Here is a 27,113-nt window from a genome sequence, read left to right on the forward strand (position 1 = left end):
CTTGTGTCTCCGTGTTGGTTATCGTTTCCCCCTTCCGTGAAACGCTGGATCCCTTCCCGGATTACCTCTACCGATCTCCCGAGTCACAGCTGCTCACAGCCTGCCCGTGTCACCAACAGAGCCTCTCTCACTGCTCCGTCTTACCCGGACTTCTTCAGTGTTCTGAGTTTTGACTTCTGTGACACTATCTGTCTTATTAAACTGAGTTACTTGCAATTGAATCCTGCCTCTGTGAATCCGTTACATTTACAGCCGATTTTAGACGGCAGATTCGTCCAATACCCCATTTCCCGGATCACAGATTAAAAACACCAGTTGTACATACACTGCAATGCATAATAAAGCACTTTGTTTTGCAGTGTCTATTCCTGTGTATTTGACACAATTTCAAAGAAGCTTAACATACTTTAGTGTCAAGCTTAGAAACTAGGGGTGCAACGATTCGTTTAACAACGATGCGATTCGTATCACGATTTGAGGTTGTCGATACGATTTAAGGACGATATTGGTTCATTTAGAGCGATATGATCCGAAACGATTCAGTGACTTGAAATCGATTCAGTAACTTTTTAGCCAAAAGTTTTAATCAGTGTGACTGATTTATTTCAGTCGAATCGAATTGTTGTGAAAACGAATCGTTACACCCCTATTAGAAACCCAAGGCAGTAAAAGGAGTTACTAGATCAGTGGGCGAGGCCATAAACAGAAGGCGTTTTTCACTGCGGTACCTGATTTGATTACATCTCAGTGTGGGGTGGGTAGGGTTTAGGGTTGGGTCGGCTTAAGGGAATCATTTTCATTGTATATTGTATTATAAACACCCACAAATTTAGAAACGGCCATTTTTAACATTCAGTTAATGGATCCTCAGACTTGTCAAATTCAACTTCAGAAGACGTGTAAGAATTTTCTTCTCAGCATTACCATATTGTGTCTTCAGAGTGTTGTCATGTTTAAACACATAACAACAGATGCAGATTAAGTTATAGCAGTAAGCTAGGCTACTTGAAGGACACATGAATTGCAAAGTCTTCACATTTTTTAACAGGTTGTATTTAGTTTCCATCTATAATTGTATTAGGGCTGAACGATATTCTGTTTTAACAACGACATCGCGATGTGCGCGTGTGCGATAGTCACATCGCTGGAACATCCGATGTGAAGGGTAGTATGGTGCATAGACTTCATATAGATGTCTATGGTATGGTGTATTAAGAGAAGGGTACGCGTGTACGTTCTGCGTGCCTGCACTGTGATTGGTTCGCTGCGCCGCTGCTCACCGCTCACGGCCAAACATTCACTGCTAAATTGCACAACGAAGAGGATCTGGCGCAAAAAAAAAAAAAAAGGTTCGTACCAGAAATCATCTTTTTGGGACTATTTCAGCTACAAGAAGGAGGATGTTGAACAAAAAGAGGTACTTTGCATTGAGTGTCTTATGGCCACAAAGCAAGAAAATACTACCAGTTTGTCTGATCACTTAAAACGGCACCACAAAGATCTTTACGACAAATACAAAGCAGGACTCGACATTAACGCTTGTCCGGGACATGTGGGTGTTTTGAAGGGACAAGTGAAAGAGAATTTTACTTGCCTGACGGACACGAGCCGGATTAAAACATTAAATAATTAGCGAATCACCAAAATGCAAGAATGTTTGTGCATTAATTTAGTGTAAGTGGCGATCGATTGTGGATAATATATAATGAACTGATGATAATAAGGTCGCGCTGTTGACGCTCGTGCAGCCTCTCGAGGAGAAATTATAACACTAGAGCGTTTTCCTGAACACCATCACGACTGAAAATGACACTGATTTCATATAACAGCTCCATAAACAAATAATTAACATTCACTTAGTCACTTAATTTTAGATGCAATATTTGGTGTTTTTGTTCTATTTCAGCAGTGAAAATCGTTCATAACAGACCCGTAACACGTCTCACTCACAGCAACAAGCGTGAACGATTCAGCATTCGAATGAATCGTTTGAGTGATCGACTCAGTGACTCACTCATTTCTTTTTGTTACTTGTAATGAAGCTTCATTATTACTGAAATTAATAATATCACGGAATAGTAATTATTGACTTTAGCCTGGATTGATGGCTCTCAGTATCGCAATATATATCGTTGGGGAAAAAAATATTGCAATGTAATTTTTTTCCAATATCGTGCAGCCCTACATTGAATTATAGATCTATTATATTTATATAAAAACATGTCGGCTTATTTTACTCTACTGATTTTATTACGTTTGTTTGTACCATACCTGACACCTTTGAATCCTTTCCCCAAACATAAAGAAGCATTTATTTGTTTACTTTTTGCTGACCTCTTTAACAAATAAATAAGACACAATGGTCTGTCAGTGTATGAAGCAAATTTAATGGGTTGCCCTTAATTGTTGGCCTCTTTTTATGTTATATAAATTGGAATTATACCAGTTCTTTTCATAAGGCTGGCACCAATATCATTAGCATATTATCTATCCTAATTCAGCACATCATGTGCTTTCAGTTGCTCATGTCTGCTAACAATTAGGTACAGATGAAAAGGTCTATGAATCGAATGTTATTGTTGTAACTGGTGTCTTTGGTGCCATATACTGTGACCGCAAATGGATCCGAATAAAGTAAAAGAAATAAAACCCTTTTTGCAGGATAACAAATATCCTGATAGCTGCACAAGAAAGGAGCGCTATTATATAAAGAGAAGATGTAAAAATTTCACAATGAAAGGTAATCGTGTGTTAAGCTAGTGTCACTTTAAAAAAGTAATACAATTGTGACCTGTATTTACTAATATAACGTGATTACATTAGATGGAGAGCTTCATTACTTCTGGAGGAGAAAAAAAGACAAGAGTCAGCATTTGGCTAAGGTTGTCATTTCACCTGAGGAGGCGCACAGTGTGTTTATAGAATTTCATGCAGGCACGCTTGGTGGACATTGTGGAGTGGAGAAAACACACAATGCCATAATTCTTAGATTTTACCGGCCTGGCATGGAACAGGACATCCACAAGTGGGTAAGTTAATTGATTTAAAAAAATATATATATATTTATATATATGTATATATATATGGTCATGGCCCACCTCTCTTTTCAGATAGCTTAATGTCCTCAGGGTCAGGCAAGGAACAATAAGGAGAAGGCGGGATACAATCCTATAGTTGTATGTATAAAATTATTAATATTACAAACATTTGTAATATGTAGTAGACTTCAGTCCTGAATGTTTAAAACATTGATTCTCATTTCATGTCACAGAACCACTGGAGTTAATTGGAATGGATCTAATTGGAAAGTTAACTCCAACTGAAAATGGCCACCAATATATTTATGTAATGGTGGACTATTTTACAAAATGGTCTGAGGCCTATCCTCTAAAAACAAAAAGAGCTGAAGAAGTAATGGGGTGCATCCTAGAATTTTTTTTTTTTTTACAAATTTGGAGCACCGAAGCGGCTTCACAGATCAGCGAAGAGAATTTGTCAACAAGGTTGGTTCAACAGAAATTAAGTCAAAAGAAAAGGATATGACCATAAGAAATAAAAAACAACTCACCACAAAGTTTTCCCCATATTATTTAATGTTTGGTAGAGAGGCCATGTATCCATGTCAGGTACCAAAGGATTATGAGGTTAGTGATTTTGGTACTTTCTTTTTCTAATGACACTTATCATACTTATAGTGAATTTCTTACTACTTACTAGATCTGGCATGGAAAGGTGGAAGCCATGGTTGCAAGTGAGCAGCTCACTGAGGAGTTGAGCAATAGGAGAGAGACCATGGAAAAGAACATGGCAACTAGTCAGGAGAAAGTGCGGAAACAAAAGCTGGAAGTTGGGCAGGAGGACAACTTCATGGCTGGAGATAAAGTGTTTGGTGAGGAATGGGAGACAGGAGAACAGAAAGGGTGGAAAAATGAACCCTGACATGCTTGGTCCATTTATTATCCTTAAAATTGAAGAAAAAAAGGTTGACATGGTTTCAACGAAAGGGGAAAAAAATGACATTAAACATGGATCATTTAATAAAATATGTGGAGCCTGAGCCTCACATTCCCAAAAAATTATCCCATCAACCCCTCTCAGTCCTTCTGCTCCTCCACCCAGTCATCCTTGTCCCGTAATCCTTCCATCTCCTGCTCTTCCAGCCAGTCCTCCTTGTCCAGTAACCCTTTTTCTATCTACTGCTCCTCCTCCTGCTCCTCCAGCCAGTCCTCGTTGTCCCGTAATCCTTCCATTTCCTGCTTCTCCTCCTGCCAGTCCTCCTTGTCCCGTAATCCTTCCATCTCCTGCTCCTCCTCCTGCCAGTCCTCCTTGTCCCGTAATCCTTCCATCTCCTGCTTCTCCAGCCAGTCCTCCTTGTCCCGTAATCCTTTTTCTATCTACTGCTCCTCCTCCTGCCAGTCCTCCTTGTCCCGTAATCCTTCCATCTCCTGCTCCTCCGGCCATTCGTCCTTGTTCCGTAATCCTTCCATCTCCTGCTCCTCCAGCCAGTCCTCCTTGTCCCGTAATCCTTTTTCTATCTACTGCTCCTCCTCCTGCCAGTCCTCCTTGTCCCGTAATCCTTCCATCTCCTGCTCCTCCTCCTGCCAGTCCTCCTTGTCCCGTAATCCTTCCATCTCCTGCTTCTCCAGCCAGTCCTCCTTGTCCCGTAATCCTTTTTCTATCTACTGCTCCTCCTCCTGCCAGTCCTCCTTGTCCCGTAATCCTTCCATCTCCTGCTCCTCCTCCTGCCAGTCCTCCTTGTCCCGTAATCCTTCCATCTCCTGCTCCTCCTCAAGCCAGTCCTCCTTGTCCCGTAATCCTTCCATCTCCTGCTCCTCCTCCTGCCAGTCCTCCTTGTCCCGTAATCCTTCCATCTCCTGCTCCTCCGGCCATTCCTCCTTGTCCCGTAATCCTTCCATCTCCTGCTTCTCCAGCCAGTCCTCCTTGTCCCGTAATCCTTTTTCTATCTACTGCTCCTCCTCCTGCTCCTCCTCCTGCCAGTCCTCCATGTCCCGTAATCCTTCCATCTGCTGCTCCTCCGGCCAGTCCTCCTTGTCCTGCAATCCTGCCATCTCCTGCTACAAAGGGCCTGTCAGCCACAATAAGCCCCACTCGTCTGTGTCTGATGGTTCTTTCCTCAACTCAGTCCACTTCTAGCCATGTAATTCAGAATACAATGGGGAAGATGTAATTCTGATGTAATTCAGAAAACATATTCAGAAGAACGAGGTAAATATTAAGTGGTTTGACTATATTTCACTGTCATATCACAGGATATTGCTCTGTATATCCACTGTGCTTCTTTAAGTGATACGTGATATATGGGAGGGAAAGAAACAAGAAGTGCTGTGGAGCAAAATGGACCCCTACAAATTATACACTAAGAACCTAATGGGTCTGGCACCAGGCAGTTGGTTAGAAAGTAAGGTAGGGTTAAGGATGCATTTGAATTTTTTTTATGTTTACCTTTGTTGTGTTTTGGTTTCTTGTTTTAGCAATCCAATATCCCTTACTTTGATTATTTTTGTAACCTGTTTACAATAAAATAAATGCCTATCTTTTAAATCTTCAGAATCGATTAAATATGTCAGAAATCAAAGATATATTTAATCGATTCATACCAAATGAAAGACATCTGGAAAGGAAGCCGAAAGGGCTTGAAAATACGTATTTGCATTTAAACACACACTTAAAAGTAGTTTTTTATTGTGACAGCACTTTAAAATGCTATTGTATTGTTTGTAGCTTGATCCATCCAGTTATGATGTTCTTTTCGGGGCTGTTTGTGTCAACGACTACCATTGGACATTTATAGTAAGTAACATTCTAAACTGGCAAAGCAGATGCATGAATACATGGTAATGCGACTTAAGAGAAATTACCTAACTGACAGGTAATGTTTTTTTCGTTTTTTTTTTCCATTTAGGCATTGTTCCCAAAATTGGCTAAATCAATTTATATTGACCCTTTTGGTGGCAATGAATCTGCAATTTCAAAATGTAAGGAAGTTACAAGGCAAGTACTATATGCAAAGCTTCTTAAAACGGTGACGTATCTGTTATTATAATGTATTATTGTGGCTTAATGATCAATGCACTCACAAAAACTTATTTTTCACAGATCTTTCCTTAGGACAAAAGGTCTGGACATTTCACGGTGGGGTTGCCACTCAGTTGTGCATCATCCCAACAGGATTCCTCATCCTATGCTCCACTTGTTTGTAAAGAAATGTATATGTATTTATGCATTTTACAGTGTCTTTTGATAAAACAATGTATGGCATAACTGCTTACAATCAGCTTGCAGAGCTTCTTCTTATGGAGGACGAAATTATATTTTCTTCAAATGAGGAAGGGTTTTAATCTGCATGGAAACTGCAAAAAGACTTTTAAGAAAAACTGGTGAGAAAGAATCCTTGCATTTTGATAGCCTATAGAGTACCTTTTTATTTATAATGTTTTTCTGGCCATGATATGACTCCCTCTACATATTATAGATGACCTTTCACAGCTCTGTCATTCAAGTGGAGAGAAACATACACAAGAAGGCCAAACTGACCAATGGGTACGAGCATTTTATACATAGCAAAACACACACTTCATCAACATGTAACTTATTCTATTGTTTGTTCTTCCTCATTTAGATTGAATGTACAGAATGTGGAAGGTGGTACCATCGGGACTGTGTGGGCAGACCTTCCACAGCAGGACGTGGTGCATTTTGTACTATCTTTCTCTCTTTTCTTTTATTATCAAATTGTTTACCTTTTAGCTAATGTATGTTTGAACCTTCCCCCAAATAAATGTTGGTAATTCACTGGATTCTACTTGTATGTAACAAATTCTAAAATTATATTTGCATAACAATGGCTTATCACTTTTCATCATTGGTTAGGAAAATTTATGGAGTGTCCTTTATGCTTTAACTTAAAAAAAAATGGGCTAATGCTTGACATGTCCTTTAACCAAAGCAATATTGCTGCTCAATTTAAATAAGGCCACAAACTATGCTTAATAAAAAAAAATTGCAATTACTCACTAACTGCAAAGACACAATGTAATTTATTGAATGAAAGTTATTGGATCCAATTTGATCTAAACGAACATAACAAATGTGGGCGTGGTCTGTGTCTCGAAATAAAACCACATTAAAACTTCTCTTAAACTACGTCTGAAACATAGAGCAGATCAGTGACAGAGGACAAAACAGAGCCTTAATGATGCAAACTTTTACCAATAACATATAAAGCATTCCAGATCTGGTCACTGGAAAATTCGCTTTGGTCACCATCTAACATCTGCTGGAAATCCAGGTGAAACTAGCTGTGTGCACGAGCCCGTTCCAAGATAACATGATCCCCAGTTGATCCGTAACAGCTGGCACTCCAATCAGGGTTACATTAAGTGGCAATGCCACACCAATGGAAGCCCTGAATGCACACCGCACTGAAAGAAATGGCTTTAACTGAAGTCAATAAAGCCAGACTTCCCACAACGTACCAGACACAGCTTTAAACTTACCTGGGAGTAAGTAGCACATCACACGCATTCAGATTTACAATTACTCATCATAGGGATGCGCGGTATACCGGTACTGGAAAAATACCGGTATACATTTTATTTAAAACGGTACGATATCATGATTTGGCACATTTCGGTATATGCTGCTTTTCCGAAGTTCACCGTTAGATGGCAGCGCTCTACCCAAACTGACCCGAAACAACCGGCAAATGTGACAACAACATAGACGGACAAAATGGATAAAGCAGTTGAATCTCACTCAAGATGCCCAAAACGAATGAATAAAGAGAGGAGTAGAAGAGACATTTGTAATGACTTTGCTTATAAAACTGATGAAGAACCATCAAACCTAGCCAAGAAGCATCTGTCACTATCCTGACTTTAAGACTTCTGAAGAGATCGACAGGTCAGTGGATCATTCAAACCATCTCATTTAGACATTTATTTTCTTTTAACACTGATCAACGCACACACAGCCTAACATAAGATGGAATATCACAATCTCCAGCGTTCGTTTCAACCAATGACATTTAGATCTCATTATATTTGCACGCGTACTATTGCACTATTTACATCGCGTTAGACACACCCGCCTGTGTTTATGTGAATACTCACTAAAGACGGACATTTGTACATAATTCTGTGTATTTGACTGTTTAAGGAAACTTAATGTGTAATGTGCGAGTGACTAAGTGACAGGCGTGTGTGTGTGAGTGTGTGTGTGTGTGGTTTGACTGTTATTACGAAATGCTATAAAATCTCTTGCGTGTTTAAATGATTTCCGTTCTCCATCCCGAGACGAGCGTGAAATGTTGAATCGGATTATGCAGATTGCTTTAGTGTAGTGCGATGTCTTTTGAAACCAGAAGCAATTTGCTAATTTTGAGAGATTTTTGCTGAAATTATTTCTCACAAGAAAGTTTTCAAATGACTGATTTGATGTGATAAGCTTTGCTGATTAATTTACTAATAGCCTAAACATTTGTGTTAATTTCCCACTTTATAAACTCAAAACTTGCATAATTGTTCTCATTCGCGTGGAATATACCCACGCTAATATCAGACCTTGTGGTATTGATTTAATATCGGTACTTCGGTATTAGATTGTGGTACCGTACCGAAGCCAAAATTGTGGTATCGAGCCATCCCTAACTCATCACACTAAACAAATGAAAATTGCATAAATGTCACTGGAAAGCACTAGACTTAAACAGGTAAACTGCAAAGCTAAAAACACATACCTCCGTAGTCTGTGACAACAACGCAAAAGAGGCGGGATCGACCATGGAGGCATAAACAACAAGTTTATATATGCCAATTGGACGATAACTGATTGATAGTGATGGGCAGACCGATGCTGCATTCCACTCCACTTTAAGACACACACTTGCGAACTTCCCAAAGCACTTCCCATTTTGAAGTGCGTTCTGCTTTGTGAAGTGGACAAGGGAAGTTTATAGTCTACTTCATATGTACACTTCAAGTAGCTTCATATACCACAATGCAACGCGATTGTGACGTCACCGCATATCGCGTTTAATTTACCCCACCACAAACAAATCTATGATATTTTAAATATTTTTTTAAACATTTACCTATATTCCCTATATTACCTATATACAGGTCCTTCTAAAAAAATTAGCATATTGTAATAAAGTGAATTATTTTCCATAATGTAATGATAAAAATTAAACTTTAATATATTTTAGATTCATTGCACACCAAATAAAAAATTTAATACAAAAAAAGTTAACCTTCAAATAATTATGTTCAGTTATGCACTCAATACTTGGTCAGGAATCCTTTATCAGAAATGACTGCTTCAGTGCGGCGTGGCATGGAGGCGATCAGCCTGTGGCTCTGCTGAGGTGTTCTGGAGGCCCAGGATGCTTCGATAGCGGCCTTAAGCTCATCCAGAGTGTTGGGTCTTGCGTCTCTCAACTTTCTCTTCACAATATCCCACAGATTCTCTATGGGGTTCAGGTCAGGAGAGTTGGCAGGCCAATTGAGCACAGTAATACCATGGTGAGTAAACCTGACTGTTGCTTACAGATCGTTCAGAAGTGCTCTAAAATCTCCTGATACCTAGCTGCAAAACAGTCAACCTCTGAGGAAATTGTTGATAACAGTTCTGTAAAGTCCTCATGGAGACTATTTTTCGAAGGCCTGTAAATAATAATAATCAGAATGCGTGGAGCACCTTTTAACACAATACCCAGATATTCTAGAGACAAATAGTCACCAAATGATACTTGCTTACATCGATAGAAATCTTTAAAAAGAGCAGCAACACCTCCACCTCTCCTAACTGCTCTGCAAACACTCATAAAAGTAAAGTTAGGAGGGGCTGCTTCATTGAGGACTGTTGCACCACAGTTTTCTTCTAACCATGTTCCTTTTAGAAGCCAAAAATCAAAGTTGTTAGTGGTTATTAAGTCATTGACTAGAAATTATTTGTTCTTAAGTGAACGGATGTTTAAAAGTGCTAACTTAACAGTATAAATTTTTTCCTCCACATTAATCCTAGTTTGACAAGAAACAGGCAGCAGATTTGGATAAAAGCGTCTGCTAAATGATTAAATGTAAATGTGTATGTGGTTGTGGCGGGGGTGGGTTTAGCGAAGTCTGTGACATGAAAGTCAGAGGACGAGTAAAGCCTAGTTCACACTGCCTGATTTTTGCCCCGATTTTTAATCGCCGACAGGTTTCGTGAAATCGGCGACAAATGCCGGAGATCACAGGCAAATCGGTGCTCGTGCACGCGAGTGACAATCACGCAGTGTGAATAATCAAAGACGTGATCAGAGAGAATTGCCAACGAGTCACCGACGCCGGTGAGATATTTGGCATGCTAAATATCTGGACCTGTCGGCGATTGAAACTCCTGCTGTGTGAACAGCTTTCTGACTGACGCCCGTTTCACACATACTCCGTCTGCAGTGCGTGTGCGTTGCGTATTTTTTTCCGTACCCATGTTAACGGATGACATCTTTCACACTGCACGCGGATGCGGTCCGTCAGTCCGTTCCAGGTGCGTTGCGTCTGCAGCAGTGCACGGATCGTTTTCGTACCGAGTCTATTTTTTGCTGCGCTGGGCTGCGTTGCGTTGCTGCATTAAAGCGACAGAAGATCGTTCGCATTAAAATAAACATGTACTGACCCGAAAATCTAGTCATTTCACCACAGATGCATATCATTTAAAATATACTCTTGTTTCAAAGTCAACACATGGCTTTTTTTCTCAAGTAAAGCAACAAAACGACACCTTACCTGGCATTTAGGTAAAAAAAAAAGTGCCATAATGGAGAGCACTCGTCCTTTCTTGGAGGTGAAATGCAAAGTTCTTTTTGACCTGCAGGATTTCTTTTCAAAGGGGTTAAAAACGAAAGAAAAGACGAGAGTCGGCTGTTTTTGAATATACTATTCTAAGTTTCTAATTTAAAATGTTTATGATTTTAGGCTATAACCTATGTTTAAATGTTTTGCCACTTGTGTGAGCTAAATCTAAAGTATATTTATATATAAATATGAATTAATGAATTGAAAAAATGTTGTTTAAATGTAGGCTTGTAGCCTACATTAACCTGTCTACTCAGAAAGATTAAACAAAGAGAATTGCAATTCTGATGAGCTATGATCAGTAACAACTTCTGGATTTTAAATAAAAAATCATTAATAAATGCTGTGTTTGTGGTATGTAAAAGCGGATCAGTTGCGGAACGCAGCATATGTGAAAGGACTACAGGGTGTGGGGCTCCTGCAACGCATACACAACGCAACACGCACCGCACACGCACTGCAGACGGAGTATGTGTGAAACGGGCGTGAGAATTACATCGGCGAAGACCGACAGCCAATGAGAGAGTGAGATACAGGGCAGCAGGAGGTTCAGGGAGGAGTTATAGAGCAGAATTTCAGTATTTTAATAGATATATTTACAGCTCTATCAAACAGAAACGAAGGCCAAACATTTGCACATCCAGCCACAGCAGCAGCATTACAAAATTGTTTACTTACCTCAAACTGTCTTTGCAGAACACAATCCTGGCTCCCTCTGTCTCTCCAACAATCTTTTTTTTCCCTCCACAAATCAGCGCACATATAATTTGAAGCAAACGTTGTGCAGTTTATCATTTTTAATAACAATTTCAAGTCTCGCGTGAGAACTCCGGTCTGACGCACCTGTGATCTCGCGTTGTTTACGTTACGTTTGTTTAGTTGGGAAACGTAGTTTGCGCACCGGAGAGAGAGAGAGTTGTCGGCGATTCTTCCTCTTGTTCAGTCATGCAGTGTGAACTCCTGTCGTCAAACCATCGTGCAGTGTGAACACAGCAGTGACTGAATGATACCCCAGATAGTCATGCAGTGTGAAAAGATCAGTGAACCGGCAAGTTGGAAAATCATGCAGTCTGAACTAGGCTTAAGTGAATCAAGTACAAATGATGAAGACCTGTCTGTTGTTGCAGTAATTGGCATGGAGAGAGAATCTATGCCAGGAGGAAAAACCAAGAGGGGAGAGAGAGCTGGAGACGCACACACTGGGACTCGACTGGGAAGGGCAGAGAGGAACTGCTGTAAAGGAAATTGATGATTGAGACTGAGAGACTGAGAACTACTTTGTTTTGGTGCGACGTGCAAAGTTCTCGAGGTAACTGCCTGTGCAAACTGTGAGCTATTTTCCCTAAAAACACTCCACTCTTGCCTGGCTCTCTTCTCGAGGGAAGAGGGGTTGGCATCCGGACCTCATGGCTCTGGTCGTGCTGAGACCTAGCGACGGTGCGCATCATAGGGGTCCCAGATGGAGCTTGCCGATCATCTGGAGAGGAGTGTAAACCTCTCGGATTGATCGATCGGCCAGGGTGAGCTGCAGATTTAGGTGGATAGATGATAGTCTTCCACCGAGCTTTGCAGCAAGTGCTCTGTGGATGAGCAGATGGCCGTGATGGCGATCAGGAAGAGCCTGAATTCTTTCAGCCCCCCTGCCCCGCATATGCAGAGTTGTTGGATGTTGTGCCTTGGCGGTGCGCTGGGGGAGAGATTGCTCACGACAGGCTGGGCGATCGATTTGTTCCCTGCCATAGACCAGCACCTCTGGCAAGCCATCCATTTCTCCTGGGGCTTGAGATCCAGGCAGCATTGGAAGAACCCAAATTCTGCCCGTATCCACCGACATCGGCGAGCTAGTTTCGCTGATGTTGAGGCAAAAGGGTGTGCATGGGAATGTTTGGCAATGACTTTGCCATCCAAACAGCTAAAAACAACTTTGCAGTTGAATGGCAAAGCATAGGCGGCAGCGGGCCAGGCTGGTGCTGCCCTGTACACGATGCTGGTGTTGCCGGCATACCAGGCTGAACTGCTGGGGGACATCGACCAGGGGGAGGGACTGTCCCCTGAGGCAGTGGCTGAGCTGCGCCGCACCACAGATCTGGCTCTCCAGGCCACCGAGCAAACTGCTGCCGCAATCTTTCTGTGTCTCTCTCACTCACTCACTCACACACACACACACACACACACACACACACTGAAACTCCCCGATGCAGTGATGACCAGGCAGAGATAAGTGTACTGCACATACACACACACACACACTGAAACTCCCCGATGCAGTGATTTTATTTATTTTATTTATTTATTTATTTGATTGGGACAGTGCATGTTAATGAACACAACATGGAATACATGCATGTAAACATGCCGGATTGTAGCCGAGGGCTAATTTCCATCCAATTGTTTACTTACCTCAAACTGTCTTTGCAGAACACAATCCTGGCTCCCTCTGTCTCTCCAACAATCTTTTTTTTTTCCTCCACAAATCAGCGCACATATAATTTGAAGCAAACGTTGTGCAGTTTATCATTTTTAATAACAATTCCAAGTCTCGCGTGAGAACTCCGGTCTGACGCAACTGTTATCTTGCGTTGTTTACGTTACGTTACGTTTGTTTAGTTGGGAAACGTAGTTTGCGCACCGGAGAGAGAGAGCGTTGTTGGCGATTCTTCCTCTTGTTCAGTCATGCAGTGTGAACTCCTGTCGTCAAACCATCGGTCAGTGTGAACACAGCAGTGACTGAATGATACCCCAGATAGTCATGCAGTGTGAAAAGAGCACTGAACCGACGATGCCGAGGTAAGTGTACTGCACACATACACACACTGTAACTACCCGATGCAGTGATGCCGAGGTAAGTGTACTGCACACATACACACACTGTAACTACCCGATGCAGTGATGACAGAGCTGAGAAACTCTCACGCACTCAGGTGTTCAGCAAGTGGAAATATATCTAATGCTAAACTTATTCATAACCTCTAACACACACAGAGGCGAGTAAAATCAGAGAATGTAATAGTCAACGGCTACTGATAGATATTATGTAGTCGCCCATAGTGAACATCTACTCGCATATGCTGAGACATGCATTATGTTCCTCAATTAAAGCTAGCCATCTGTTAACTGTTAAAGATTGCATTCTAAACGGTTCTTTACACATCTGCACTGAACCGAAAGCCCTGTACTCAAACGGTTCGTTACGAATACGTGTACCGTTACACCCTTATTCACTTGAAGGACGTTATTGAATACAGCTGGCTACGGCCCACCGAAACGGACCAAAAAAACAGTATAAAAGTATTAACTCATGTTTTATTCCAAGTCTTCTGAAGTCATACGATATCTTCATGTGAAGAACAGAGTTGATATTATTGTTTTAGTCGTTGAAATGATGATCGCGCACCTTTGTGAACAGAACACACACGCACTCGATTTCTGTTGGATACAAATGATACACGCGAGACGACAATGATGAAAATGACACGATCGGTCACGAGAAACAGGAGGGCCAATGCCGTTTTACAATCAAAGCTGACGTAATGACGCAATTAGTCACGAGACACACGACAGCCAATGCTGTCAAAGCTGACCTGACATTTCTTCCGGCGGCAATATTTGAAATGTATTATTAATCTTTGGCGGATGGAGTCGACGTTCTGATCGCTTTTGGGGATTTTCTTCACACAAATCAATCGTTTGGCCTCGGAACACTTGGAGTATTTGTACTTTCTGAATAAATTGTGCCTGCAGTCGTATCTGCCTGTTATCCTGTGTTTTATAATACACACATGGGTAGGTTTAGGAAAGAGTTTGAGTTACGCGTTCAAAATGTGTCTGAATATGTGTGTGTGTCCACAAGGTAAATGGATTAATAAACATACTAAATTATGTTTTTTTGAAAATGTAAAAATGCAGAATGTTTCTTGTGATGGGTAGCTTTAGGGGCTGTGTGTGTTGGGTAGGTTTAGGGGCTGTGTGTGTGTGATGGGTAGGTTTAGGGGCTGTGTGTGTTGGGTAGGTTTAGGGGCTGTGTGTGTGTGATGGGTAGGTTTAGGGGCTGTGTGTGTGTGATGGGTAGGTTTAGGGGCTGTGTGTGTGTGATGGGTAGGGGCAGTGTAGGGGGGTAGAAAGAAATGGCGTTGATAAACACGCTAAAAAGCGATTATCCGTCTTTATAGCACGCCAAAATGGTATACGAATTGGCGTGTCATACATACGCCATTTAATGAGATCAGTCTGTAATCAGCACATTATACCGTCTCTCAAACATGAGGCCTTTCCTGTCTGTAAAATGTATTCCACACTGATGGCATATAAAGCAAGTTCTCTCATACATGAATACTCATGTGGTACTTAAGCACTTTTTTATACCCAAAACTTTTCCCACAGTGTCCACATGTGAATGGCTCCTTTCCAGTGTGAACTCTCATGTGCCGGTTAAGGCTTCCTTTTCGGTTGAAACTCTTTCCACACTGAGGGCATGTGTAGAGTTGCTCCCCAGTATGAAGTCTCATGTGTCTGTTAAGGTTTCGTTTTTGAGTGAAACTCTTTCCACACCGAGGGCATGTGTAGGGTTTCTCTCCAGTGTGAATCCTCATGTGGATTTCTAAGGGTTGTTTTTGAGTGAAACTTATTTTACAGTGTTGGCATGTAAACGGTTTCTCTCCAATGTGAATTTGCATGTGCCTATCAAGGCTTCCTTTTTCAGCAAAAGTCTTTCCACACTGTTGGCAGATGAAAGGTTTTACTCCAGCGTGGATTCTAATGTGCCTATCAAGGCTTCCTTTTTCAGCAAACGTCTTTCCACACTTTTGGCAGATGAAAGGCTTCGCTCCAGTGTGAGTTTTGATGTGCCGGTTAAAGCTTCCTTTTAGAGCAAATCTCTTTCCACACTGTTGGCAGGTGTACGGCTTCTCTCCAGTGTGAATTCTCATGTGCCGTTTAAGGCTTTCTTTTAGAGCAAATATCTTTCCACATTGTCGGCAGGTAAACGGCTTTTCTCCAGTGTGAATCCTTATGTGGTTTTCAATGTGTTGTTTTTTAGTGAAACTCTTTCCACACTGAGGACATGTGTAGAGTTGCTTTCCAGTGTGAATCCTCATGTGGACTTCAAAGTGTTGTTTTTTAGTGAAACACTTTCCACACTGAGGGCAGGTACAAGGCTTCTCTTCAGTGTGAACACTCATGTGCCTGTCAAGGCTTCCTTTTCGGTTGAAACTTTTTCCACACTGTTGGCAGGTGAACGGCTTCTCTCCAGTGTGAATCCTTATGTGGGCGACAAAGTGTTGTTTTTGAGTGAAACTTATTCCACAGTGTTGGCATTTAAACGGTTTCTCTCCAGTGTGAATTCGCATGTGCCTATCAAGGCTTCCTTTTTCAGCAAAAGTCTTTCCACACTGTTGGCATGTGTAAGGCTTCTCTCCAGTGTGAGTTCTAGTGTGGACTTTAAGGTTTCCTTTACTACTGAAACTTCTTCCACACTGAGGGCACATGTAAGACTTCTCCCCAGTGTGAACTCTCATGTGTATTTTAAGGCTTGCACCTGAAACAAAACTCCTTCCACAGTGTTGGCAGATGAAAGGCTTCTCTCCAGTGTGAAGTCTCATGTGTCTGTTAAGGATTCTTTTTAGAGTGAATCCGATTCCAAATTTTTGGCAGGTGAAATTACTTCTAGTTCCCTTATTTTTAGCCTTTTTTCGTGACAAAGTCTTTGCAGGCTGTAAGCACCTACAAGGTTTTTCTCCAGTTATGAAATAATTATTTTTAAATTGATATTTCTCTTCCATTTCATTCAGTACTTCACTCTCCTCTTTCAGCCCCGTCAGGTCTAAGACAAAAAGAGACAAATGCAAATTAACACCAGTTTAATGGCACTTAATAAAGACAATATGGTAGGTATAGGCTAATTTGCCGGGGAGTTTTTACTTTACAAATTACAGACATGGCCGATTCGCACGGGATTAAGATCACAGACATTCTCTGCAATTATTACAAATCACCAGAGGTCCCCAGATAATACGAGTAGGGTTGCCACCTTCAATACAGAAAAATAAGGGACGCCTGCCGCAGCGGTGGCCACACCCCTCGGGGCCAGGATGACCACAGTCCCGATGGTGTGCCAGTGCAGTGGTCGTATATCATAACTTAAAACCTAATTTGTATATATATATATATATATATATATATATATATATATATATATATATATATATATATATATATATTAAGATTGATACCAATGGACATTATAATAGGATATCTGCTATTGAAATCAGTGTGAACAGATGCACTCAGTATAATACACAGCTATGACAATGAAAAACAAACTCAGCTGCTGTAACCTTAGAGGGGAGCAGGATAAGAAATTGCAAATTAACTCGAGTAATTTTGTAGTGTTGTGAACAAAGTTTGACTAAAATATTTGTCACTGTTTGCAATAACACCATACAAACAGTGAAACCACACCTAAATAACTGTAAAAGATATAATATCTACAATCATTTCTTATTTTAATAAAACACTAAACAACATTTTTATTTTTGGTAAGTTAAGTAAATATATTTATGTATTATTCCGTTTTTATAGTCTATTGTTAATTCTATAGTATTGGATGATGCAATTATTTAAATTTGTTAAGCATAACAAATAGTTGTTTATTTTATTCCTAAAAGGTCCTATTTTGATTAAATATATGTCTATCTATCTATCTATCTATCTATCTATCTATCTATCTATCTATCTATATATATATATATATATATATATATATATATATCTTATCTCTTATTAAAGTAATGCTTGTGTCTGACTATACAACTTAACCTTAATAAAAAAATCATACCATAACATCATTAATGTAGCCTACATTATTAACATCATTTCTTAATAGGCAGCATTTATGAAATCTAATGTTATCAATCAAAAAATTGAGGTGATAAAAAAAAAAAAAAAAACATAACACTGTCTGCCTCAGGAGATGCTTGAGGTATGAAGAACTGTGCGACAGTGCTTTGATTTCGGTGAGCTCTTGCATTTAGTGAATGTTGCTCTCCCGGTGCATGCTGTCTCACATCTGACAGGCCAGCGTGCGCCACTGAAAACACTCGCCGACAAATAATTATTGTGCAATTGACTTGGTATTCATTGCCGCGGACACTTTCCAGCCAAATATTTATTTCTTCCCACTCTCGTCTGTACCTCTGCATCCGCTTGCGTTTCTGCTCTAAACCTTTAAAACAGCTGGACGCGGGGAGGTATTTGGACCTGCCTCCGCCATCGTTTCAAATGGATTCTGCCCATATAGAAAAGAACCTATACCTCTTCTGACTCTGATTGGCCGTGATTCACGGCCCGTGAACCTGAAACAAACCAATCAAACAAACCAACGACGGCAGCGACCCAATTAGGGGCAGAATAGGACGTGTCTTCACACAATGCGGGTGGACCTATGTAAAATACGGGACAAATCGCGTCCCGTATTGCTTTGATACGGGACGCGTCATTTTTCCTGAAAATACGGGACGATTCCGTATTTCAAGGGACGGGTGGCAACCCTAAATACGAGTCCCGTGCGAATGGGGCTTAAGCTGATATTAAACTTCAGGTTTCCAAGTAGAGGTAACTGCAGACTGGAGCAATGGGCGTGCCATGAGGTCGGAAAGAAATGGGGCGTGCCGCGAGGTATGGGGCGTGCCGCGAGGTCTTCTCGTCTTTTTACAGTCTATGACCAGGACGCGAAAAGCTTCCTGATCCGCATAAAAGCGAGCCATAAACTGAATCACTATAACTACACAAATAATTATACAAGACAAAATACATTTCTTTCACTCTAGTGAACTAGGGAGCTGATTGAGACGCAGGGTATGTTACCTTCGAAACCTTCTGTATGGCGCGGGTTACGTGACGTCATCACCACCGCGACTTTTTTAGTCAATCATTAAAAAAACATTCATACTGTTTGTGATAAATGCACTTTTTTAACACATCACTTGAATATATTAAACATTTATTTTTGTATTGCCCTTTTTCTATTTCATTTTGGACTGACTTTAAAATAGATATTCCTAAAATAGAAATTCCAAGTATTAGATTTTAGAACTTCATGGCATTTTACTTTGTTTCCAAAACCCGTATTTTTCTGTAATCTTTTTATATAATTAAATTATTTTGCTGAAGTTTTATAAGCATGACACAAATGAAAGAACCCTTCCTATATTACCTTTTAGAAGACTGATCTCACAGTATACTTTGAAACGCTTTCAAACATGAGATCACAAGACAATACGTTTTCTACCTTGATTCATAAACTTATATTTGTGTATTTATTTGTATTGTTCATTTTATACTTGTTATTGTTATTCTCTGATCTACACACTTTGAGCTGTATTTACAATGCTTTGTATTCATCGTTTTTATTGCATTAAACTTGAAATGTCTGTACTTGAACTAAATAATAAATAAAAAAAATAATTAAAAAACTAATTATTATTTTAAAGATAAAAATGTCTCCTGACACTTTTAAAGTCATACTAATTTTGTACTTTCATTTAAAGTAGGCTACATACAAACTAAAAGTAATATTATTTTTTATAATAATGGTAAAGCAAATGTTTTTGCTGTATAAAGGTATACATATATATATATATATATATATATATATATATATATATATATATATATATATATATGTGTGTGTGTGTGTGTGTGTGTGTGTGTGTGTGTGTATACGTGTTTGATCAAACACTCATCATATAATATAAAATGAAGTAAAACCGGTTTAATAAACTACTTTTAAGTGACATTAATCAAGTAAGCAAAACAAACAACATTTTATCCAAAAAAACATTTATTCAATAGTCATTTTTACAATTAAGTTTTTTAAAACGTCAGTTGAATTCGTCATCAAAGGCTTGTGTTCAAGTCAAAACTCATTCCTCCACTGATTCATACGATAGTAAAACTAAGGTTACTGCTGATTGGCCAACGCAGTCGCCTCTTACTTACCCCTCCCCTCAGACCCCGCCCCTCTCCACGCCAAAACAGTGACAGAAAGTTGAAACTGAAAATCAGTGACATTGAAAAAAAACTGACATTGTAAAAAAAAACTGTCACTGAAAAAGAGTGACATGAAGAAAAAATCTGAAGATTGTCATTGAAAAATACAAATAAATCCCAATTCAATAAAAGAATACGATTGTAATATTTTAATAATTTTATTTTTTCAGTGCCAATACTTGTTTCAATGCAAATGTTTCAATGCCAATGTTTCCTTTTTCAGTTCTGCTTTTGTTTTCAATGACAATTTTAATTTGTGATGCCAAATTTTAAAGTCACCATTCTGGCTCCATAGCGCTATGAATCGTTCTTCACTGAAATTTAAAACTTAAAAGAAAATGCTCAATATACTGCGTCTGCGAAGTGAGAGTCTTGTTTATTTGACGGTGATTTCACATTTCTTGTTCGTATAAAGGCTAAATACAAATAAAAGGTGAACATTAATTTATTTGTACCGTTTTTATTTCTAAAATATTATATAGTTTTATAGGAGGAGGTTTCATAGACTTGGCAAATTAATTTGTCAGAAGTTTGTAGGTACAGACATCCTTTGTGGCAGATCTTGGTAGTTTTTCTAAAGCTTTTATATAGTTCATATCGATATCGAAATTATATCGCATCGACCAAAATTAAGAAATATATCATGATATAAATTTTGGCCATATCGTCCAGCCCTAGGAACAACTGTTCAATTTCTCATTAATGCAATTATCTAATCAACCAATCACATTTGGCAGTTTCTTCAATGCATTTAGGGGTGTGGTCCTGGTCAAGACAATCTCCTGAACTCCAAACTGAATGTCAGAATGGGAAAGAAAGGAGATTTAAGCAATTTTGAGCATAGCAGTTGGTGCCAGATGGGCCGGTCTGAGTATTTCACAATCTGCTCAGTTACTGGGATTTTCACACACAACCATTTCAAGAATGGTGTGAAAAGGGAAAAACATCCAGTATGCGGCAGTTCTGTGGGAGAAAATGCCTTGTAGACGCTAGAGGTCAGGGGAGAATGGGCCGACTGATTCAAGCTGATAGAAGAGCAACTTTGACTGATATAACCACTCGTTACAACCGAGGTATGCAGCAAAGCATTTGTGAAGCCACAACACGCACAGCAAAAGACCCCACCGGGTACCACTCATCTCCACTACAAATAGGAAAAAGAGGCTACAATTTGCACAAGCTCACCAAAATTGGACAGTTGAAGACTGGAAAAAGGTTGCCTGGTCTGATGAGTCTCGATTTCTGCTGAGACATTCAGATGGTAGAGTCAGAGTTTTGTGTAAACCGAATGAGAACATGGATCCATCATGCCTTGTTACCACTGTGCAGGCTGGTGGTGGTGGTGTAATGGTGCGGTGGATGTTTTCTTGGCACACTTCAGGCCCCTTAGTGCCATTTGGGCATCGTTTAAATGTCACAGGCTACCTGAGCATTGTTTCTGACCATGTCCATCCCTTTATAACCACCATGTACCCATACTCTGATGGCTACTTCAAGCAGGATAATCCACCATGTCACAAAGCTTGAGTCATTTCAAATTGGTTTCTTGAACATGACAATGAGTTGACTGTACTAAAATGGCTCCCACAGTCACCAGATCTCAACCCAATATAGCATCTTTGGGATGTGGTGGAACGAGAGCTTTGTGCCCTAGATGTGCATCCCACAAATCTCCATCAACTGCAAGATGCTATCCTATCAATATAGGCCAACATTTCTAAAGAATGCTTTCAGCACCTTGTTGAATCAATGCCACATAGAATTAAGGCAGTTCTGAAGGCGAAAGGGGGTCAAACACAGTATTAGTATGGTGTTCCTAATAATTCTTTAGGTGAGTGTATATTACAAATCATGAAGACAAGGATATAATTATGAAAGCCCCAACTAATGCAGTAAAGTATTTCATAATAACATTCTGCTTATATTGCTTAAACAGAAGCAATATATATTACATAAAAGTCATATGTCGCACATATATAGCAGACTATTACTTGACTCAGCAGATAATACACTCAATAAAAAGACAATTGAGGACAACAATAGTCTTTAATGCAAAGAGTTTGACTGGAAAACAAAAAAATGTTTTTTAGCACATTTTATTAGCATTATGAGAGCGAACTTCATCGACAACTTTAATCTCTTCTGGAGTCAGAAACAACTGTTTACATTAAATAGCCTCCACCCAAACAAACTTGGTGCAAGAGTGCTAAAGGACAATATTTATTTTTCCCTTCATCATCCTTCAGCTGGCTCTGTAAACCCACTCAACCTGGATGGCACCCACACACACCTTTACAGAGTATGGACTACCACAGGACTTTATTTCAGCAAATGAATGGACATGCGGTTGACAAACCCCACAACGACAATGATAACACTACGCAGCCACAACAACCACTGCTCACAGACACACTCCCAGCTGAACCCTGCCCACAGAGCACCCCAACACACACACACACACACATACCCCTTAAAAACTCGTCGGATCTGCACAATTCACAAAAGTCACAAAAGTCACCCCAAAAAGCGGGAGGCGCCGAAAAGCGCGCTGTTTGCATCCCTGTAATTCTCTTTGCAACTCTATATTTTTTTAGGGGTGTAACGATTCGTTTAACAACGATTCGATTCGTATCACGATTTGAGGTTGTTGATATGATTTAAGGACGATATTGGTTCATTTAGAACGATATGATCCGAAACGATTCATTGATTTGAAATCAATTCAGTAACTTTTTAGCCAAAAATTTAAATCACCGAATCGAATTGTTGTTAAAACGAATCGTTACACCCCTAATATTTTTTAGTTCTTATGCATCTGTTGATGATTATTTTTGGTAAGGGCTGTCTGACTGGAAGAGATTGGAAAAGGAGAGCAGTGTGCTTCGCAAGGAAGCGGACCCAAGAAAGGGGAGGCCCTGCGGGGCAAAGGTAACATCCCCTACAGAAGCCGGTCTTGGACCGACTTGTAAGGTCCAGGAGACATTGCGAACCTGCTCCATCTCTTCCATCTCAGATAGGGGTATCCAAATGTAGAATCAGGCATATAGGGATCTATTTATCACCATTTTATTTATTTTAAAATTCTCTTTATAACTATTTTAATTATCTTTGTTTTTATTTTAATTCTCACACGTGGTATTTTTATGCATTTGTTATCACTATTTTAATTAATTTCAATTAATTTAAAAGCACTTTGAATTGCCATTGTGTATGTGAAATGTTCTATACAAATAAACTGGCCTTGCCTTGTCATTATCTATTGGCATTATCAAAATTTGCTAATGGTCCAGAAGCAGAGAAATGCTAGAGGGTGGGAAGGTAGGAGACCACACGCATATATTCTGGGATTGTCCGAATATGAATCTAAACTGGGATTAAAGAGGCTTGGATTCCACCAATCACCTGGTGGCAAACATGACAAACAAGTCTTGCAATACTGTACCACATCACGCTTCAAACCGTACCAAGAAAATGCTGTAAAACATGGTTGTAGTTTGTCACCCCCAAGTGTCCCGACTGCAAATGATCATGCATTAATGGCATTACCTGCTGATTAAAAATGAAAGGAAGCACAACCTGATAAACAACATTCAACTCATTCTCGATAAAATTATTTGTATGCCTCTTCCGCATCAGTAGTCCATATATCATCAAAAATAAGACATTAAGTGCAGTTTTGTCAGCCAATTTACAGCATTTTACAAGTGAAACGCCTTTCTTTTGAGCTTCAACTCGGAAGTTTTTGTTACAAGTTACCGTCAATGCCAATGGGTCACTCACTACAACCTCATTCCCCTGATCACTGACATGACACTTGTCTTCAGGCCTTTACTCAACCTCCTGATCTGCACATAAGAAAGACTCAAATAAAGATGCATGACCATAGATGCATAACCCATTCTGATCTTTCTTTCTTCACTTGGATATTTCTGAAGAAATTATTCAGCACTATGCTCTGTCGACAGGGAGTCAACTACTTCTAATGAAGGTATCACTTTCCATCCTGCCTTATCATTACCTAGCTCCACAAAACCAGACATAAAGTCTGTCCACAGATGAATACGGTTGAACTGGGACTCTAATAACCTCTATGCTGAAACTAATGGCTTGTTTCCACTGAGCGGTACAGTACAGTACATTACGGTTCGGTAAACCATGAATTCGACGAGTGTTTCCACTGCCAAAAGTACCCTTTTTGATAGGTGGTGTATGCCATGAAGTAGTAATCAACGTCACTTGATAGGCGTGGTGTATGACGAAAAGCATCTGTTGGCGTCATTCGTGCGTGCGAGGAAGAACGATGGAGGCCTTACAGCAGATCTTGTTCTTGCTTCTCGGCATGTGGCTGTTTATAACAAGGAGGAGACGAGCTTTGTTTGATAAAAGGTTGCAGTCTGCAAGGAAAAACACAGCCGAAAAATACAGGGAAATTCTGGAAATGTTAAGGAGCTAGGACGAGACGGACAACCGCACTAGTCAAGACTAGGCAAGACAAAAACGACGGCGCAGGAGGGTAAGATTAAACTAACAAAATTTTGTATGTCATGTATTACAAAGTATTCCGTCTCTTGTACTGTCATGTGCTAACTAACGAATATTCTTATCAATTAAATAACCCTAAAGTAAGAATAAATAAGTACAATAAGCCCTGCCAGTGAAACCTGCCTTTATCTGTAAAAATCATACAACTAGTTGAGGGTAATGGCTGCCTGTAATTTTGCGAAAATAGTTAGTCTATATCTGTTGGCTAGTTTTACTTTGTGCTTTCAATGAAAGTGCCCACTCTGGTGGAGTAACACTTTCAATGCTGTAATTTTCAGTTGACTATGTATTGTTTTAGCCGGTCTATGATAGTTTAACTTTTAATTAAAGGATCTTAGCACACCGTCCTAGCCTGACAAACCAGACCCACATCAAGATGTTTGGTCTGGAAACTCACCATAGACAGGGCTCAATCTGAGGGGCGGGATAAACGGTCGTCTTTCAAACTCCCTCTGCACGCGATAGGATAGCGCTACAACCAACCAGAGCAACGAAGGTGAAGCAGAGCTCGCTGACAGATTAAACATTCGCCGTATCCGGTCGGCAAAACTCCGAACACATCTTCCCTTTTTAAGAATGACTTCAGTGCCGTTCTTTGTTCTTTTCTCAGAGAAAAGCTTAACTCCAAGTCTTCCAGAGTCGCGGTCAAAGCTGATTCGAAAGGCCGCCGTTCGCCAGCTTCTGTGTTTACTAGAAGCACGCAAACGCAACTAGACCGTCCTATCAACTCTATACACGATATGATTGGCCCGACAAAAGTTTGGCGTTTACAGCTCAGAAGGGTATTGAGAGTTGCTAGACGACCCTCACAGGCAGATTAAACTTGCTGCCGCTAGGGTGTGTCTAGATTTCTATGCTAACACCGTCCATCACTGCTACATTGTTTTATTTATGTGTTTTTTTAGATAATCAATCTGGTGCAAAAAAAAAAAAAAAATCAGACGCTCAAATGATAGGTGGGATGTGATCGTTCCAGGATTCACACGCACACAGTGAATGCACAACTTCAGTGAAAAAACACACTCTTTTTTCGACCTAAAATGAAAAAGGAAGGGCTTTGACGCAGTCGGGATTGGCACCCCAGTTTGGGAACCGCTGTATTAGGGTATCTGTATTAAGTAAGTTACGTCTCTAGATTTGTACTCCGTCCACCGCTGGCTAATAAACTAGCGTCTTGATAGCTTGCAATTCTCAGTTGATACCTCACTGGCTTGCAAAACAAACAAACAACCGGCCTGCTCTAAAGTTGTGCATTGAAAGTAAGCTTTACCTTGATCGTTGTACACTTTATGTTACAACTAGTTATACGAACTTACCGACAGACTTCGTCATCGACTCCAGCAACGAAGTGGTCTGTGTCCGTAGAAGGCGTCCATCATATCAAACAACTTCCATTTCTTTCTTTGAACACCACTCCGGCTGTTGTGGTCTTTCACCTTACGGTAGTCACTCCGCAGTTTCTTACTTTTAATGTGGCACTGCTCGGACGTCCGCTGAAACCCCTCGAGAGCCATTCTCTCAGAGACTTGCTGAAAAACCTTTTTGTTTTGTGCAACGACATTGTTTTGCAATCTTGTGATTTAAAAATGGCGCCTCTTGTGTTGTCGATCCCCCTGTCGCACGCGCAAGGGACGATTCTCTGCCAAACTTTACCTCTCAGTGGAAACGAGCCATAAAAGTCTACAGGATCCAACTGATGTTTGATCTGAAAAGGGCAAACATCTGCACACACAAAAGACTGGGCAGCGTTCGTGTCCCTTAACACCTGCATCTTCCTCTTTACCTAAAAGCGACACATACCCCTTTAGAAACTAAATGGTAGGTAGACACTGTTGACTTCATCTTTAGTCGGTTCAAAATGCACACTTATCGACCGCGTTCACAAAAGCAATCTCTTTTGTTTGGGCTTGCTGCTCACACTTCAGGGGCAAACACTCTGCTTTAACATGTCCTCTTACAGCCGTAAAAACATTCTCACATTTATTTGGGCTTCAAGTAACAAACTCTCTAAGCGATGTAAAATTCTCCACTTTGCTAGAAGTACACCATCAAAAATAATCCTCTTGTCTCGGGCGAATTCAATATAGTGGTGTTTTTCTTACGAGTATGAAACCGCTGCCTATAGGCCTCTGGGACTAACTCATAACCTTTTTCAAGTATTAAAAAAGTATCATAAGTATTTTTAGCTTAACCATACCGTACTTACAGCTGTCTTCTAAAGACAAGGGTTGAATAAATCTCTAAAGCTTTTCCAGCCAATTTGCACTGCAACAATGACCATACATCTTTTGGCCAACCCAAAGTTGCAATCTTTTCAGAAGTGTTAAAATATCGAGTCTGGGTTTGGCGGTTGCCAGAAGAACGGTACTTGCTTGACTTCATTGTGCAAAGTGCGGTGGAGGGGGGATTAAGGTGTAGTGATGTTTTTTAGGGGTTAAGCTTGGCCCCTTAGTTCCAGTGAAATGAACTCTTAATGACTCTTAACTCATCTAGAAGAATGTTTGGGAATGGAAATTTTGACCACTCTTAAATCTTGTGGATAGTCTTCCTAGAAGAGTTGAAGCTATTATAGCTACAAATGGTGTGCCGACTCCATATTAAACCCTACAGATTAAGAATGGTGTGATGTTTATCTGCACTCATGCACCATTCATTCACAGCTCTCGCCCC

The 27,113-nt window shown here is 40.2% G+C and overlaps 1 protein-coding gene across 2 annotated transcripts in view; it reads right to left on the reverse strand.

Moving 5' to 3' along the window:
- The window catches only part of LOC137047870 (oocyte zinc finger protein XlCOF6-like), a 56,207-nt gene that overhangs the window by 24,579 nt on the left and 4,515 nt on the right, over positions 1-27,113 (reverse strand). The window contains exon 3 of one of the 2 annotated variants that reach the window (XM_067425777.1): positions 14,956-16,674. The exons of the other annotated variant lie outside the window; for it this stretch is intronic. Coding sequence (XP_067281878.1) covers positions 15,176-16,674 — 1,499 coding nt within the window. The 3' untranslated portion in view covers positions 14,956-15,175. Of the gene's footprint in view, positions 1-14,955; positions 16,675-27,113 lie in introns of those variants that run through there. 2 annotated transcript variants of the gene reach the window in all.

This window comes from Pseudorasbora parva, chromosome 2 (assembly GCF_024679245.1).
Source record: "Pseudorasbora parva isolate DD20220531a chromosome 2, ASM2467924v1, whole genome shotgun sequence".
NCBI lineage: Eukaryota > Metazoa > Chordata > Actinopteri > Cypriniformes > Gobionidae > Pseudorasbora > Pseudorasbora parva.